Raw genomic sequence first — 16,153 nt, 5'->3', positions numbered from 1 at the left:
AATTGATTTTACTCTCTCTGCTACTCATTTAGGAGCCAGAGAAGAGCTAAAGGGACAAGGTAATGCTACATTTTTTGCATTGAATCCTAATGAAGGTGGCAATAAAACTAACGTTATGTTTATTTTGTTTATCTTTTGTTCCTGCAAAGTGTAAAAAACAATTTATATATATATTCTGCTTAGTATTCGCTTGTCAAGAATTATGCTTTAAACTAAATCAAGTATATTATTGACAATACCTGACCGAGCAGTAACATCTTTAATTAGTTGGATTCTTGGACAAAACTTTAAAAAGTGTTCATTGATTTTAAAATAAATTTAAGCAGAAATGGATTTGTATTCAACACAAATAAGTAAAGCGCCTCCCAACTTGGATGGTTACAAGGATAATTCCTGGTATAATTTACAACGAGGTGAACTTTCCTGTTTCCATTACTTGTGTAACCTTCAATTGTAGAACTCAAAATTCGGAGCTGACGTGAACACATCACCAGCAGCAGCAGCTCGCTCTGTGGAGCCGGGCTCATGTGCGCATTAGGTTTACATTTACTGTAATGTAGTGAGTATTTACACACGCTGAAGTAGTGCTACCTGCGGGGATGTCTGTGTTTGTGAGCAGTAGCAGCTCAGTGAACATTTAGAGACACCAATAACGTTAGAAGTTATTTTTGATTCACAAGCTGTCAAAGACTTTAAGCTAGTTAGCAACAACCAGGTTCAACGCAGTCAACGTTAATTAAAGTTAAAGCTGATGTTTACTTGTAACGTCAGCTTTAGACAGAAAGAGACTGAACGATACGACGAACCGAATTAAAAACATGTGACAAACTAAAGTGTTCTTTCGTTGTTTCCGTTGTTGTTTGTATATATCACAACCTTATTTATGTTTTAACTTCCTTATTTGAAGCCACTCTTCAATTCGGCATTGACAGAATTATAAGAGGACACAGTTGTATTAAAAACTAACTTTTTATATTACAATTTCTCAATTTCTTCCAGTGTTTGACGGTTTGACGGTTTTTACGTTTGTTAAATGTTCAAATATTTACTCAAGGTGTTACAAACTGTTGAGAAAACATGAAGCAAACAAAAAAAAAACCAACAAAAAAAGCCGAAGTATTTGTTTAAGTAAATTACGCCTGTAGCTCCAACTCAACAAAAAAAACCCACTACTACTACGACTAATCGACAAGCCGTAGTTGACAACATCACGGAGCTTATTACATCGCCTGCTCGTTACCGGAAAAATCAAGTTTTTGCAGTATCCCTTTTGTTGATTTGTCTTTCTTCTTCACAGGACGGAGAATGGCAGGCCTCTGGAGATCCTACCAAGTCTTGATGACCAAATACCCCTGGACGGTGCAGTTAGTAACATCTGGTAGGAATAACTCCTTCTTACATGCTTCATGTTCTGCATACATAAAGTACCAAAAGTAAAGCGCTCCTTTCAGAATAATAGATCTTTTAATACTGGATTATAACTATGGATGCATTCATGTGTTCATCATTTCACTGTTGCAGCCGGGACAAGGTGGAGATAATCTTAGAACCTTAAAGCTTGTTGTTGTTCTATTTTGTATTAATAATCTAAATCTGCAAAGTAATATTTGCCTCTGAATTGTAGTAAAAGTAGCAGAAAATAGAGTTACTCAAGTAGGCTACAAGTACCTCAAAATTGGACTAAAGCGCAGTACTTGAGTAGCCCAAATGTACTTGGCTCCATTCCAAAACTGTCACTGAAGATGCTAATATATTTTATGTGTGATATATATTCCACACTAAGTTATCCTAGTCAATTAAGAGAGGCAGACATGTTCTTTCTCACCCTGAAGCTCATGTATTGGTATAAGTTACAGTAAAGTGTTAATGATGGCTTAAACAGGGGGCTTAACATTTTTTTTTACCTCCTGGACCTTTGCTCCAGTTTCAGAATCAACAAAGAGAGGCCTTTTGAACCGGGTGACCACCAGTTTTTCGGTGTGTGTTCCTTATCACTGTCAGCTTTGAGACGGATTTGACTGGTTATTTATAAAAATTTAATATTTAGAAAATGCAAAACCCTTGCTGATTACGAGACTTCCTAACTGTTCTCCTCCTTGTGAAGTTTATGTACTTAGATCTTCAACAGACAAATGAAGCAATTATAAGATGCCTTTATTGGCTCTCTTAACCTGTGAGCTTTTGTCAATGGAGGAGTCACTTTATGTAGGATGTGTTTTCTATAAACAAAACAAAAAAGTATGCAATCAGAATAACTCGAAAAGATCCCATAATCATATATCTTAGTTTTCACACTTGGAGAGTCAATGTTTAATTTGTTAATAAGAAGAACAAATAATACAAAGATTATTTGACTATGAAAATAACTGCTTTTCGGTAGAAACTGCAACAACCGCTTTATAAAATATGAAATGGGGAAGCTTATAGTTCAGGCTGTTTCCCAAGCAGCTTGTCAGGAACACTCTCAGAAATAGGATCTCTTAGCCTTTGACCTTTTCTGCTAAAACTTCTCAGAAATTCCTAAAGTTATTTTCCCCTAAAAGTCAGTGACATGAAGGGCAACATGTCTAAGTGCAGATAGCATGTCAGACCTGTTGTGTATCTATTCATCTGACTTACAGTCTAACATGCTATCACTGAAATATAGAACTCTTCCTGTGTCCCAAATATCTGAGAAAATGTTTAAATGTTCACGTTTGATAAATGGACTTTAGTATTTCATTGTAATGCAGTTTATTCACCACTAGATGGAAGCAACGCTCAGCATTAGTCTGAAGCACGTCATCAACCAGAGGCGATAGAGGGTTGTTTAAATTAAATATATAAAATATGTAAGCTTTACTCTTATTAGTAGTAGTGGAATGTTACAAAGTACATTTACTCAAGTACTGTACTTGAGTAAATGTACTTTGTTACTTCTACTTTTCACAAGAATTTCCATTCCATGCTACTTTATGCTTCTTCTCACTGCATCTCAGAGGGAAATATTGTATTTGCATCGTATATTTAAATACATTTCAGATTTAGAATAAATGGTTAAATGCAACTTCACTATAATAATAAGCATTCAGTGACTTGAAATACTTACATCTGAATTTATGAGGAGTTGTAAGTTGTTTATGACCTGATTGTACAGTTTTCTGACCTTTTTTATTATTACTATTTTGTCTGTAAGAATGTTTTTGGTTGGCTTGCGATACTTACTACCTTTTGTAACATTTGGGTGGTTTTCCCCATCAAATATTTTGGCTATATCCTACTGAATCGGCCACTCATCTTGTCGAAGTAGTACAGTCCTGTCATTAGGGTTGACAGGCAACAGAGTTCAAAAGGCTCGAAGAACAACCAATATAACCAAATAATAAAGTTTATAACATGTAGGGCCAAACTTTTTTCCTTTTAAAATTATTATTCAGTCAGCTCGGTGATAAAGCTCTTTATAATAGCGTACATCTGTTCATATTAGTGAACACTGATGAATGCAACGTTATATTATATTCTTTAAAAAAAAAAATGTTTTAACCTGCATTAGGGATGAGACAAAATAGAATTTTTTTATTTTTATTTTATCTCTGATCAATAAAAATGACGCAATAGAAAACAAATAAACTGTCAATAAGTTAATCCTAGTAAAATTCCAGTATCGGGATGATGGTGAATATTGTCACAAAAGTAAATTGAAAAAGCTGTCGAGCCGGCTATCATGATAGATAAGTGAACAACAGAACCTGATTTAAAATTAAAAAAAAAAAAAAAAAAGTCCTACAGGAATTATAAAAAGAAAACAGACTCACACAATATTGCTATTTCAAATAAGACAAAATATAAGGTAAGGGATTCCTGAACGTTTTGGTTCCATTTTAATTAGTTTTGTGAGGTGTTTTAGAATAAGCTATTCTTTTTTTTGTCATCTTAAAGTGTTTTCGTTGCTGAGTGACAGATGTCTGAAGTGACAAAGTTACTGCTCTCAAGGTGTAAAATTGACATTTTCTGTCCCCCTTGTCACCCTAGCTACCTTTTTATAGGTAGATCTTTCTTTTTTTTACAGCAGACATTTTACCCTGTCTTGGAAATAGCTCACGTTATCAATTACACCTGTGCTTTACTGGTCTGTTGAGGCTGTTGTTGCCAAATGTCCCACTGTTAACTTGTGAACATACTGCAATATCATCCCCATTGCACGGTAGTCACACTATATAAATGGGATGTGGCCATTTTTATTACGTGAAGTATTTTTAGTTAATTGTTAAGAAGTTTAACCAGATATAAGCGTACTGTGTAGGCTTTACATCCCTTTTTTATTTACCTGTATTGAGTGAGCGCAAACCTTGGATATTCTAGTTTGCGGACACTTATTCCCATAGTACTTTGCATTTAAAATGTAACTATCTTTTTTTTTTTTATTGATGAATTTTGTGCTCAGTGCAAAAATATAAAACGCCATCTACGTTTGCTCATTTGTGTCACCGCCGTGCTCAGACACATCATCTGTCCCCTGTTTGTCCTCCAGGGCTTCTGGTGGGTGCTGGTGATGTCATCTCCCAACAGCTGATTGAGAGAAGGGGATTGGCTCATCACAACGTGCTGCGGACTGCCAAGATGATGAGCATTGGTTTCTTCTTTGTGGTAAGCGTCCCCTTTACTCTTCATGTATGTAAAAACACATGAATAAATAAAAAAAAGGGAGCGTAGCAAGTTTTGAGATGATTTGATTGATTCTATTCCTTCATAAAGAACATACATGATTAAACACATATACACAAAAAAGAAAAAAAAATCTTTAAATGTAGTTCCCTGCTTACAGCGGCAATACCAAATGATAAAAAATGAAATCATATTTAATTACCGACTCAATAATTTGATATCTCACACAAGCTTCCAGTCAGTTGATTTGTGTACTGAATACTGAAATGAAAGAATGCAGCAGAAAATAAATATATATAATTATGTGCTTTTTATGGTTGCCATTTGGTTATTTGTTGCACATGACAATGCACATTTAAATCAAAAATAAAGCTATAAATGGAAAAAAAAGTTATATTCTTAATCTGTAGCTGTTAAACGCCTGGGGAGCAAATTGGGGTTCAGGGTATTGCTCAAGGGCCGAGGTGGAGCCGCCAACCTTGACCATTCGCTCCAACCCCTCAGCCAAAAATCCCATTACATGCTCATCCATGTTGCACAGTGTTTTCTTCATGCCTTTCGTATGTTTGTGAATTCACTCACTTCAAGTCCTGTGACAGCTGCATTATTCATTTTGACATCATCACAGCGTCGGCAAAGTTTATTTATACATCCGTAATCGTCTTATGTCCGACCAATCAGCTGCCTTGTCCTTATGAATTATAGAGGGTAGACGTATAGACGTTTGTCCCGTACATGGCTCTTCAATCACACACAGGATTTATTTTGTACTAAGACATGTTTGCTCTCTCATCTGGAAAGAAACAACTGTCTCATAACTCATACATCATGTATCATCATTTTTCCTCACATTAATAATATATTAAGTTTAGTGGCTTAAATTAAATTAAACTGCAGTCTGCATGCAGATAATAAAGTTCAGGATGTGATGCAATGGATAAAAAAACACAGGGGTTTCTTTAGTGTGATAGTTTAGTGGAATGTTTCTCAAACAACAATGTATTCAATACATTTACAGCTAGAGAAGAAGCCCCATTAATCATTTTATCTTTTGTTATTTTTTTTACAATAAAGGGTCCAGTCATCGGCAAATGGTTAAAGGTTTTGGACGGACTGGTGGTTGGAGGAACAAAAAGTGCTGCCATTAAGAAAATGCTGATTGACCAGGTGAGAAAAGCATCCCTCTCTTCTGCTACTACTACCTGTTGCTGTTCATGGTTTCCAAGGGTACAGGAAGTTTGTAAAATTATTTTGATAATTACAAAATCAATCCTCGCTCTCTTTTTAAATGTTGTCTGTGAGTTTCTGTGTAGCCTGCTAGTTGTCACTATACACATTATATTAAATACATTGTTGTAACAGTAATTAGCCTTGATCTGTGTCTAAACTAAGCCTTGTTGGGTCATAGACTTTGAAGGAATCGGGCATGGAAAGTTCTTGAATCCGATGTTTAAGGAGGTATTGAAACGCTGGTTAAAAAACAAGGCGAATGAACTAAAGTGGTTTCAGCAAACAAAGAAACAACTCAGGCTCTGCTAATTAATTGTGCCTAACAGGGTGCATGAGGCCGGACCACAGAGACTCAATTTCCTCACATAAGGCTGACAGACGTCTCTTTGTCGCGCTGACGGGAAGAAACTGTTAAATTCTGTCAAATCGGGCTGTACAGTATTGCCGTTTTACCCTCTTCACTCTGCCCTCTGGTGTTTGATTCAGTCAAACTGCAGCAGATAAAAACGGCAGATTAAACTTAAACCACTACAGAACAAGACTTCGGAGCTTTCAATCTCTCCCCTCTACTGAAATATTTACTGAAGCAAAGGGTCCGCTCCTTCGCTTGAATAGTTATGCGTTCGCTGCTCCCTCCGCCTCAGTAATAACTGAAGTGCCATTGAAAGATTTAAGGCGGTCCATGTGCTTCAGACCTGAGTAAAAGATGAGAGTCCAGTTTCATACGTCAGGAGCATAGTACGACACTGTAACACCAATGTTAACAACTGAACAGAGATCAGCGACTCTTGAAGCGATTTCAAATTTACTTTGAGCGTCTTTGGTTTGTAAAAGTATTTTCTGAAAATGCAGGAAGTCTACTGTCTACAGATATTTTCTTTATCCTTTACTTGAGTCGTCATTCACTAATGATAAAGTCACAAAAAGGTTTTCTTTTCTGTGTCCAAACTTAGTTAACCAAACTTAACATGTCTTGTGTGGATCACAAGACATGTTAAGTTTGGTTTGTTTAGATCACAACTAAAGTCTCTTAAATTGCACATTTAGTGCTCCGATTTTGACGGGGTGAAACAGTCTGCCCTGCATTATTTTTCTCCTACCAAACATGTTTCAATAGTTAAAGTAACCTCAGATGCTCTGATGGTACGTGTCGTTAAGATCCAGAATTTCTAAGCTTTCCAATCATTGTTTCTGTTCTGCCAGCGCCGCGATAAAATTCGAGAGGCCTCATTTGCATAAACTTTAGGTCGTGGCCATTATATGCAAACAGGTGGCTCCAAAGACAATTCAATTAATCGTTTCGATCTAAAATGAAGACGGAGTCAGCAACTGCTTTCCAAAACCCATTTCCGTCATATTATATAATATGTTATTTTTGTGATATAAAAGAAACTTTCCAATCGAGCCACAATGTTGGTCCAGTGTGAAATTCGAGAGCAGAGACTCCACGAGTGGAAGCGTCCATAGTGGCACGGCCGTCAAGCACCCAATGTAGGGAAGCAGCACAACCCCGCCTAAAAACCAGCTGTGGAAATGTACCATTACTCTATGTAGGCAAATGTAGCTTCTTAATTAAGACGAGAATTAGCACAAGAATATTATCACAAATTAAAGGTTTTTTTTAATAGCATTTTGTTTTAACTTTTAAGATATGGACCAATAATTAACATGTACAGTTTTCACAAAGCCCCCCTAAAAGCAAATTCCCTATTAAAACAAAAACAAAGCTATAAGACGCCAACATCAATAACTTTATGTACCAATCAAACAAGCTCAGGCTAAGTGTTTTTGATATCTTACATTCACAAATGTTCGCACATCTTCTAAGCTCAACCATTTAAAGCTTTAACAATTTAGATTTTCGGCACCCATAATTCTCTCATTCCCATTTAATGTAACCCACAAAATTATTAACTTTACTTCCAGGTGGCAAGAATTGAACTACCACCAAGATGATTTTTTTATTTATTTTTGCTTTTTTTTTTTTCTGAAGTTGACTTTCTGATCTTATTTCTGTGTTGTAGTTGTGCTTTGCTCCGTGTTTCCTGGGAGCTTTTCTTGGTATCTCCGGAGCTCTGAACGGACTGACGGTGGGGGAAAACGTCACCAAGCTCAAGAGGGTGAGTTAGCTTCATTTCACATCGTGGTGCATCACCGAGGGCGTTACTCCCTCTGTGTCACAGCTTCCGGTCCTCAAAGCCACAAGGTTGTGTGTGAGTTTACTGCAGCAGTTTGAACAGAATAAATCTTTATTGTCCACCGGGGCTGGAAATAAGACACGACAACATAAAAGGTAGACAAGCAGTTAGTAAAACAAACACACACACAAGGGCGGGTCACATCAATGTCTGTGGCTTAAATCCTCTCAGTCACTTTGTTGACTGAGTTGAGAATATTGATTGCACATGGGATGAAGGGCTTCTTAAATACATTTTTAGTTGCCAGAGGGACTCTATAGCACCTCCTAGAGATCAAGAGAAGATGGAAGCGATCTGCCTGGATACTCCTCGCTTTCTTCCTTGTCCTCTCTGTAAAAAGTTAAGTCAAGGGTTTTTGTTGTTTAGGAAGGTTAAAAGTTGAAACACTGTCAACTCAGTTTTTGTAAACTCATTCTAATATCCGTAACTGACAACAATGCCACTTCAAGTTGCCTTGAAGATAAAGTCTCTGTGAGCATCTCTTCAAAATATACTGATATAATATATACAGAGAGGCTCACCTGGGAGTCAAAATTTATACCATGGTATTTAAAGTTTTCCAGCTTCAACATTGGCCATCAAGTGACACTGGACTGGCCACTCATAATAACTCTTCGACTTTAACTCTTGGATATAGCATGTGATCGCCTGAAACATGCATTTCATCGCTATCCCTCACAAGTATTCCAATGTTCAGTAGTTGGGATGTAGACAATAAACCAGATGATGTTTGGTGAGTTGAGCCTGAAAAACTCTCCGACTGTGGGGTCAAAGTTATCTCCACTTGAGGTTAAAAGTTCAGTGGTTGACCTGATCTGTCCTCAGCTCATTTTTCATTTATGAATGTTGCATTGGAGGCTCAATGAGGAGGTGGAGCCTGATAGACCTGGGTTCCAGACACTAAACATCACTGACAAATGTATCACTGTAAATCAAAATAGAACTATTTCAACAACATAGAATTATTATCAACAACATAAGAAAAAGCTTTAAATGAGTTTTGTTCAAATTTTTAAATGTAAGGATTTTTTCCATTCAAGTCTCTTTTCTGCTGTTCATCTGGTTTTCATGGTCTTTCAGCGGTAAATATTCACAAAACACAACGTACGGGTCTCGGTCTGGCTAGCACATGCACTCGTTTTGGATCCGAGTGAAAGAAAGACGCAACTAGGTCATAAATAACTTTACTGGCTACAGTGGTCCAGCCTCTCAGCCCTATACATACTACTGATTGCCTGATGCATGCTGGTCATCATGCTCGTAAACAAAGATAGATTTGCGGTGCTTCCTTTGCTTGACAAATGCTGCTAAAGTTAGCTACATTCGTGTTAGCTAGCTTCCTCTGAGCCACTAACCTAAAGTCATGTATTGATTCCAGGACTAGGCGGTATGGCCTTAAAGTCATATTAAGGTATAATTTTGAAGCATGGACTGTAACTGTATATATAAAATGGTGCACAATCCTTATCCTAAAATGTCTATATAAATGCTTCTGACCGCAGGGCAAACTCATCCCGGTGTAATTTTCATACCTTTTTATACCGTCCACCACCAATTAAAACCGTGTCTCACAATGTATTTCATAAATTGCATCAAAACGTAGATACTCTTCTGCTCTACAAGACCGGTCTGTCATATAGGCCAATAAGTATTAAATTGAGACTGTTTCATAACCAGTTAAAACTCCAAGTAGTAGCTTTAAGTTGGCACTGGACTTGTCTTCGTTCTCATTCGACTTTGATTCCATAATTGATACCTGAGACTTGACACAAACTGGCTGGAGATCAGTATTCTTTCTGTATGAACAGAGCCATGTATATAAATGAGAGTACATTCATTGTAGGTACAACATTTGACCTCCAACACTCACCTCTGATTATTATTAGAAACTATTTCCTGTGATGGAGGAAGCGGTGAGAGAGTGTGTGTGTGTGTGTGTGGGGGGGGGACGGACGGACGGACTGTGGAAATAGCTGGAGAGTGACTCATACCTTCGTATATATTTGTGTGTGTGTGTGTGTGTGTTTGTATTTGTATGCCAGGTCAGAGCTAACTGTCATTTTGGTGCCAGCTGCTCAAACGTCCGTCACTGCCTTTTGCTTACCCAGCGTGCTGCTGGTCACCATCAATTATTTACAAAAGGGAGGCGCGTTGGACCTGAAAGGCCAACCTGGTAAATGTCAGAAAGGACAGAAAATAAATGACAAATCTGCTCATTAGAAAGAGGGTGCCTGGCAAGGACCAAATGTGAGAGGAAAATGAATGGAGCCACTCACTGAAACGGACACCCTGATTGTTGAAGTGCAACACAGGTGCAATCAAGACTTTGTCTTTCTTTTTAACCTGTTATTTTCATGTTCACATTCTGGGAAAGGGGTTGGGGGAAATCAAAGGAAATTTTATTATTAAAATAAAAACTAAATAATCCCAAAACAACTTTCTTTAAGTGGCAGCAGTCTTCCAAAATCACAGTTTGATTGATGTTGTCACACGTCTTGTATCATTCCCTGTTCATTTGGCACACTGAAGCACATTAATTAATCGTATATTAACTTAAAACAGTTAACAACCATCTTAGAAAGAGCTGACGAAGGTCCCATCTCCTCCTAAGTGTGTGGGAGGAAAGATTTAGATGTTTCGATCAGCGGAGGCAATTTCACCTCAGGTGGCAAAGTAACTTGTCTGACCGTAATTAGAAAAACAGTTTCATCCTGCAAGAAAAAAAAAAATCAACCACAAAAAATGATTGTAACTGGAACATTGGCTCGTTGTTTTTATATGTCGAGACATGTTGAGGTGACCTTTAGGTAGGTGGTGTAGAGAATTTGTGTGTGTGTGGTAGTGTGTGTTGTTAGTACATAAAAAAAAAATGTCACACACACTTCTCGTGTTTAGTGACTGTGAGTCCAAAAGTCTGCATCTATCAATCTTTGTTTCAATATTTGGTAAAGTTGGAAGAACTTTAATTAGATTACACATATTTTATTTCAATACATTTTTATGTTTATTTTCACTGCAATAATAGCATTTCTTTCTATATTGTTTGCTCGATTGGTGGAAATTAACTAAGTACAAGTGCTGGAAAGTAAAAAAAAATTAAGTACTTGTACTTGAGTATTTCCATTTTCTGCTACTAAATACTAATACACTTATAATGCTTTAATCTATATGTTTGGGCTATTCTGCATTTTGTGTTCTTTTACTTTTTGTACATTAACAACATTTTTACTTAACTAGACTGTACACTTACGCAAGATACCAGTACTTTTACTAACACTGGTTGAGTCACATTTATGCGTTTTGCGTTCAGAGTCTTTTCCATTCACATGCACACGATTTTAAATCCTATCAAGAAACCTGGTTAATGGTTTACAGAAGTAATACGGTTATGATAAAGTGTTTGATCTCCAGCTGAAAGGGGAGTTACAGGTAGAGAGCCACTACACAACTTTTGCCGTGTGACAACACAAGTGGCCTCAGGGGCTGAACGCCGCGATATATGTTACATTACATTACATTACAGTCATTTAGCAGACGCTTGTATCCAAAGCGACTTACAGGAAGTGTATTCAACATAGGTATGTTGTGTTTCTGAGGGGATTACCTTACTGACCAACCATGTTGTGGAAATCCTCGGCACACTCTGTCTTAATGACAACTACCGTAAATGTAACACAAGCAGGTATTTGGCTGTAAGTAAATACTGCAGCTTTTAGAGGTTTAAATACACATGGTTTTAACATTTCAGAACCATGGACAGAGACACAGAAATGCTTTTGCTCCATGGAAGGAGATAGAAGTTGTATTTGAAATCTGTCCCTAGTTCACTCATGTACATTTTCCTACATAAAAGACACTCTATAGTTTAATTTACAGCAAGCAATAAATTAAGATTTTGGACCCTTAATCATAATTTTTAAAAGACACAAAATATCGGATTTCACAGATCTTGCACACTCAAACAAAATGGCAGACGGTGCACTAAAGTGAATCGGGAGTGATTTTTTTTTTAAAAATGAAACATTCTTTCTTTTATTTCTTTAGCTAATGCTTTCTAGCTTTGTTTGAATTTGAAGTAAATAAGCTAACTTTACCATAAAGCCTTTTATTCAGATTTAATTCTTACTTTTAAATGCTGTAACGTATCCTCTGCATGAATGGTGATCATTAAAGGAAAAAAAAGATTTTCCATACCAGAAATCGACTAGAATATACTGTATACACAGGGGGTTAATAGAGATGTCTATCATTTCCAATTACTCAACAATATCTTGGCCATCTGCTGATATTTTTGGCTGCAAAACTTCCAATGCTGCATTGTTTTGGAATGAAACTCCCCGCCAACTGGAGTTCCAACACATCACCATTTCTCACTTTGCCCCACACTGGCAGTTTCAACTGTTCAGTGATGGAAAATGTTGGAGGGCTGAGTCTGTTACCTCACTAGGAGGCCGGAAGTTTTAAAGGTTCTTTACAAAAGTTTATTATCAAACAAACAAATATCTGCAACTCCTAACCAACAATGACTTAAAAGTTATTTCCTTCTAAATCAGAGTTTTATCCTACAAGGCACTAGACATTGAAATGTTCCATGTGCAACAAAGAGTGATTTCTTGCAACTTTAACATATCTTCAATCCCCAAATAGAAATCTATGAGCTTTAGATTTCAAGTAGCATCGCAGCACATCACTGATAAGTATTTTTACACATTGTACCGCAGACACACAATTGTACATTTCACAAAACTGCTGATAGAGAGATAGATAGATAGATAGATATGCTACGCTACCACTTGTAGCATAGCATATCTACTGCACATGTGGAACATGTCCTCCAAGCTGATATGATAAACATAAGGACTAAGCCTCCATTGTGCTCGCAGCTGACCGTGTACATGTCCATTTGGGAGTATAAGCAAGGCTTTAGGAACTAGTTTTAGTGTAAAAAATACTTTGCAGCATAAACTCTGCCCCTTTTATTTTAAGAGTTCTTCCAACTCTGCTTATTAGGAGCTATTTTTAACCTTATTGTGAATATGGAACCTGATTGAAAAGTGACTCACTATGATACTGATATAATAACTTTATTTTATTTATTTTTTTGTTCACAGGACTACCCAGATGCCCTGATCTACAATTACTACGTAAGTTTGTTCCCGTTTGCAGAACCATTTTATTAAAACATTGGCCTATAAAGTGAAAAGTTATCAAAATTACACTTGACCTCATATTGTGCATCCTATTGTCCCTCTGAGTGTTATCTGTTCATGTTTCAGCTCTGGCCTCCTGTCCAGATTGCCAATTTCTACTTCATTCCACTCCACTACAGGTAAGAGTGTATGGCTTTATTAACATACAGACAGTCACATGGGAAGTTTGTGTGAAGTGCGAATAACAATAATCTAGATTGGGTAAATTGGCTTATCTGCCTAGCTGAAGAAGTCTTCAAAAATCTTATATTGGCTCAAAGCTTTTATTTATTTTTTATGCAGTTTAAAATGACTTAACATCATAAGAAGTAGCATTGTAATTGTCTTTTAAAAGCCCTATATCACTGTTGATGAAGCGATCTGGTGAATTAGATCCAAATTAAGCACGATAAATGACCTTCTGCTTGCAGGTTGCCTGTCGTCCAGATTGTTGCTGTTTCTTGGAACTCCTACCTGACATGGAAGGCCAATAAGATGTGAGCAGTCATTGCAAGTCCGGCCTGTCTTCTTGTTGTTGATGATGATGATGATGATGATGATGATGATGATTTCACACTCATTTGTAGTGTGTGTGTGTGTGTGTGTGTGTGTGTGTGTGTCTGCTACGGGCCGTTCTGGTCTAACTTACTTCTTCTGATATTTCCAATGTGTAAAACTGTGACTGACTCACTTATAAAGGTCGGGAGAAAGTGCTTGTCTACTCTGAATGACAAATTCACACTTGAAAGTCAAACTTGCATTTGCATAAATGTCTGTGAAAGTTTGTTATTTATGGAAATGGGATTTGGCAACGGTGGCGCTTTGTAGCCACACACACACACACACACACACAGACACACATACATTGACACCCACTGGTTGCGAAGGAAACTTTTCTTATCCATTTAATGTGTTATTAACCACTTGAAATAATGGTGTTTATTACAGGTTAATAGTCTTTATAATGAAGTTTTTACCTCAGAGTTTCTTCATACTGTTTTTTTTTTCATGTCATTTTATTCTTTCATTAGTGATTTTTAATATGTCCCACAATTTGTAATAATGTATTGTTATTTACATACTTGGTTTACTCATTTTGTCTTCACCTGCCTCATCTGTGTACTTCTACTTCAGTAACTGTTTCACTACATTTACAAATGGCATTCCTCAGGAAAGGGAAAGCAACCTGTTCTTAGATTTCTCTCAAGAATGTACAGACAGTGAGTGATAACTAAGCACAAGTTGTCTGTTCATAAGTGGCAACGCATTCTGACCTGTGGAGACTTCTGTAGGTGAAGAAAAAAATCATGGCTCTGAAAAGATTTGCTTGTTATAGCTGCACAATATTAGGAAATAATAAATAACAATATTACTTGCGATACATAAACACATTAACGTGAACTCAGTTCTGCGTTTCCGCTGCTATAATACAACAAATGGCGTGTTGAACTACAAAGAAAAAATGTAGGGAAAGTTTTTCCAACATTCTTTGATTCAACAAATTGAGCATAGAACCGAGCACAAAAGGCACCAATAACAATGAAGTGGTAGTTGCATTTTAAAATGTAGCTTTCTACCAACACTTTCTTTCAACTAAATAAAAAGAAAAAAAACCCTGATTGCAATATCCAAGGTTTTTTTGTCATGCCATGTTTATTGCATAACTGGACATTGTGATGGAAAAAGAAACATGTTATGCAGCCCTAGCTCTTGTTCTTCACAACTACACCTGATGTTAAAAGAATATTTTGATATTTTTTGAAATACACTTATTCACTTTCTTGCTAAGAAGAGGAAACAGCTAGCCGTCCAAGGGTAACAAAATCCATCTATCAGCACCTCTTAGTTAGTGTCATATCTTGTTTGCTTGCTCTGTATAAAACCAAATCGTATAAAACTAAAATTACTGTTTTGCGGAATTTGGTTAACCCTTGGCAAAGCCAGGCTAGCTGTTTCCAGTCTTTATGCTAAGCCAATCGGCTACTGGATCTAGCTTCATAATTAACGTACAGACTTGAGAGTTGCATTGATCTTGTCATCGAACTCAACAGCAAGAAAAGCATTTTTCCTAAATGTCTAACTATTCCTGTAAAAAATGTCATTGAATGTTTTCTGTTAGACTGCATTGTGCTGAAAAACAAATTTGTGCAATGGTGCATCGACAATCACTGTTGAAGTTTAGATTCTTCATCGTAGAATCTTATACAAAACAAAGTGCACATTTTTAATAACAAAGTACATCTATGGCATATAAAATAATAAAGTTTTACATGATGACAATAGTGTGTTTGACCTTGCTTACTTTTGTGGCCAACGTAGCTTTGTCTGGGTGGAGTTTGCTTGGAGGGATATGTGGAGGCTGCTGAGCTAAGCTGTCAACCAAATTTACTGCACCCATATTTTTTTTTCCTCCGCATGAACACATTTGGGCTATTATAGGGAAAAGCAAGCGGAGAGCGTCTGACGAATCCATTGAAAATCTGCCAAATAGCCTCTTCTCCTCCCTGAGGGATACCAGCCCCACTCCGGAGAAAGCTGGAATCCATTTTTGACTCGCTGTGTGTTAAGATTCAAACAGTGTTGATTAAATGAAGATACTTGTTGACACTCTAACCTGTACATGAGGCATGATGGTGCCGAGGTTCAGGTTAAAGTCGTTACAGCTGGACACTGAATGTACACCAGTAATGACTAACCTTTAGCCAGTTATTTGTGCTGATCTGAGACAGATTTTCAGTTTGCACATCTAAATATGCATAAACTTAAACAAAAGTTATACATTTTCGGATGAAAAGGTAAATGAAAGAGCATTGATGCCTTCACTGTGGTTTTTTTGTTTGATTTGAAAACAAATGAGCTGAATGCATCTGGCCTTTAAGGGCAACATGTTGT

General features: G+C 36.9%; 1 protein-coding gene across 4 annotated transcripts in view; it reads left to right on the top strand.

Moving 5' to 3' along the window:
- mpv17 (mitochondrial inner membrane protein MPV17) overlaps positions 1-16,153 on the top strand; it is a 93,913-nt gene continuing 77,760 nt past the window's right edge. Inside the window, exons 1-8 of one of the 4 annotated variants that reach the window (XM_054618460.1) lie at positions 1-59; positions 1,298-1,378; positions 4,511-4,626; positions 5,719-5,811; positions 7,899-7,994; positions 13,184-13,216; positions 13,349-13,401; positions 13,693-13,758. In XM_054618460.1, the coding sequence (XP_054474435.1) occupies positions 1,306-1,378; positions 4,511-4,626; positions 5,719-5,811; positions 7,899-7,994; positions 13,184-13,216; positions 13,349-13,401; positions 13,693-13,758 (530 nt within the window). In that variant the 5' untranslated portion in view covers positions 1-59; positions 1,298-1,305. Of the gene's footprint in view, positions 60-486; positions 1,379-4,510; positions 4,627-5,718; positions 5,812-7,898; positions 7,995-13,183; positions 13,217-13,348; positions 13,402-13,692; positions 15,544-16,153 lie in introns of those variants that run through there. The other 3 variants (XM_054618461.1, XM_054618462.1, XM_054618463.1) reach the window with 3 other exon arrangements.

Source organism: Anoplopoma fimbria, chromosome 18 (genome assembly GCF_027596085.1).
Source record: "Anoplopoma fimbria isolate UVic2021 breed Golden Eagle Sablefish chromosome 18, Afim_UVic_2022, whole genome shotgun sequence".
Lineage (NCBI taxonomy): Eukaryota > Metazoa > Chordata > Actinopteri > Perciformes > Anoplopomatidae > Anoplopoma > Anoplopoma fimbria.
The sequence above is the reverse complement of the archived record's forward strand: the minus strand, read 5'-3'. Positions and strand labels throughout refer to the sequence as shown.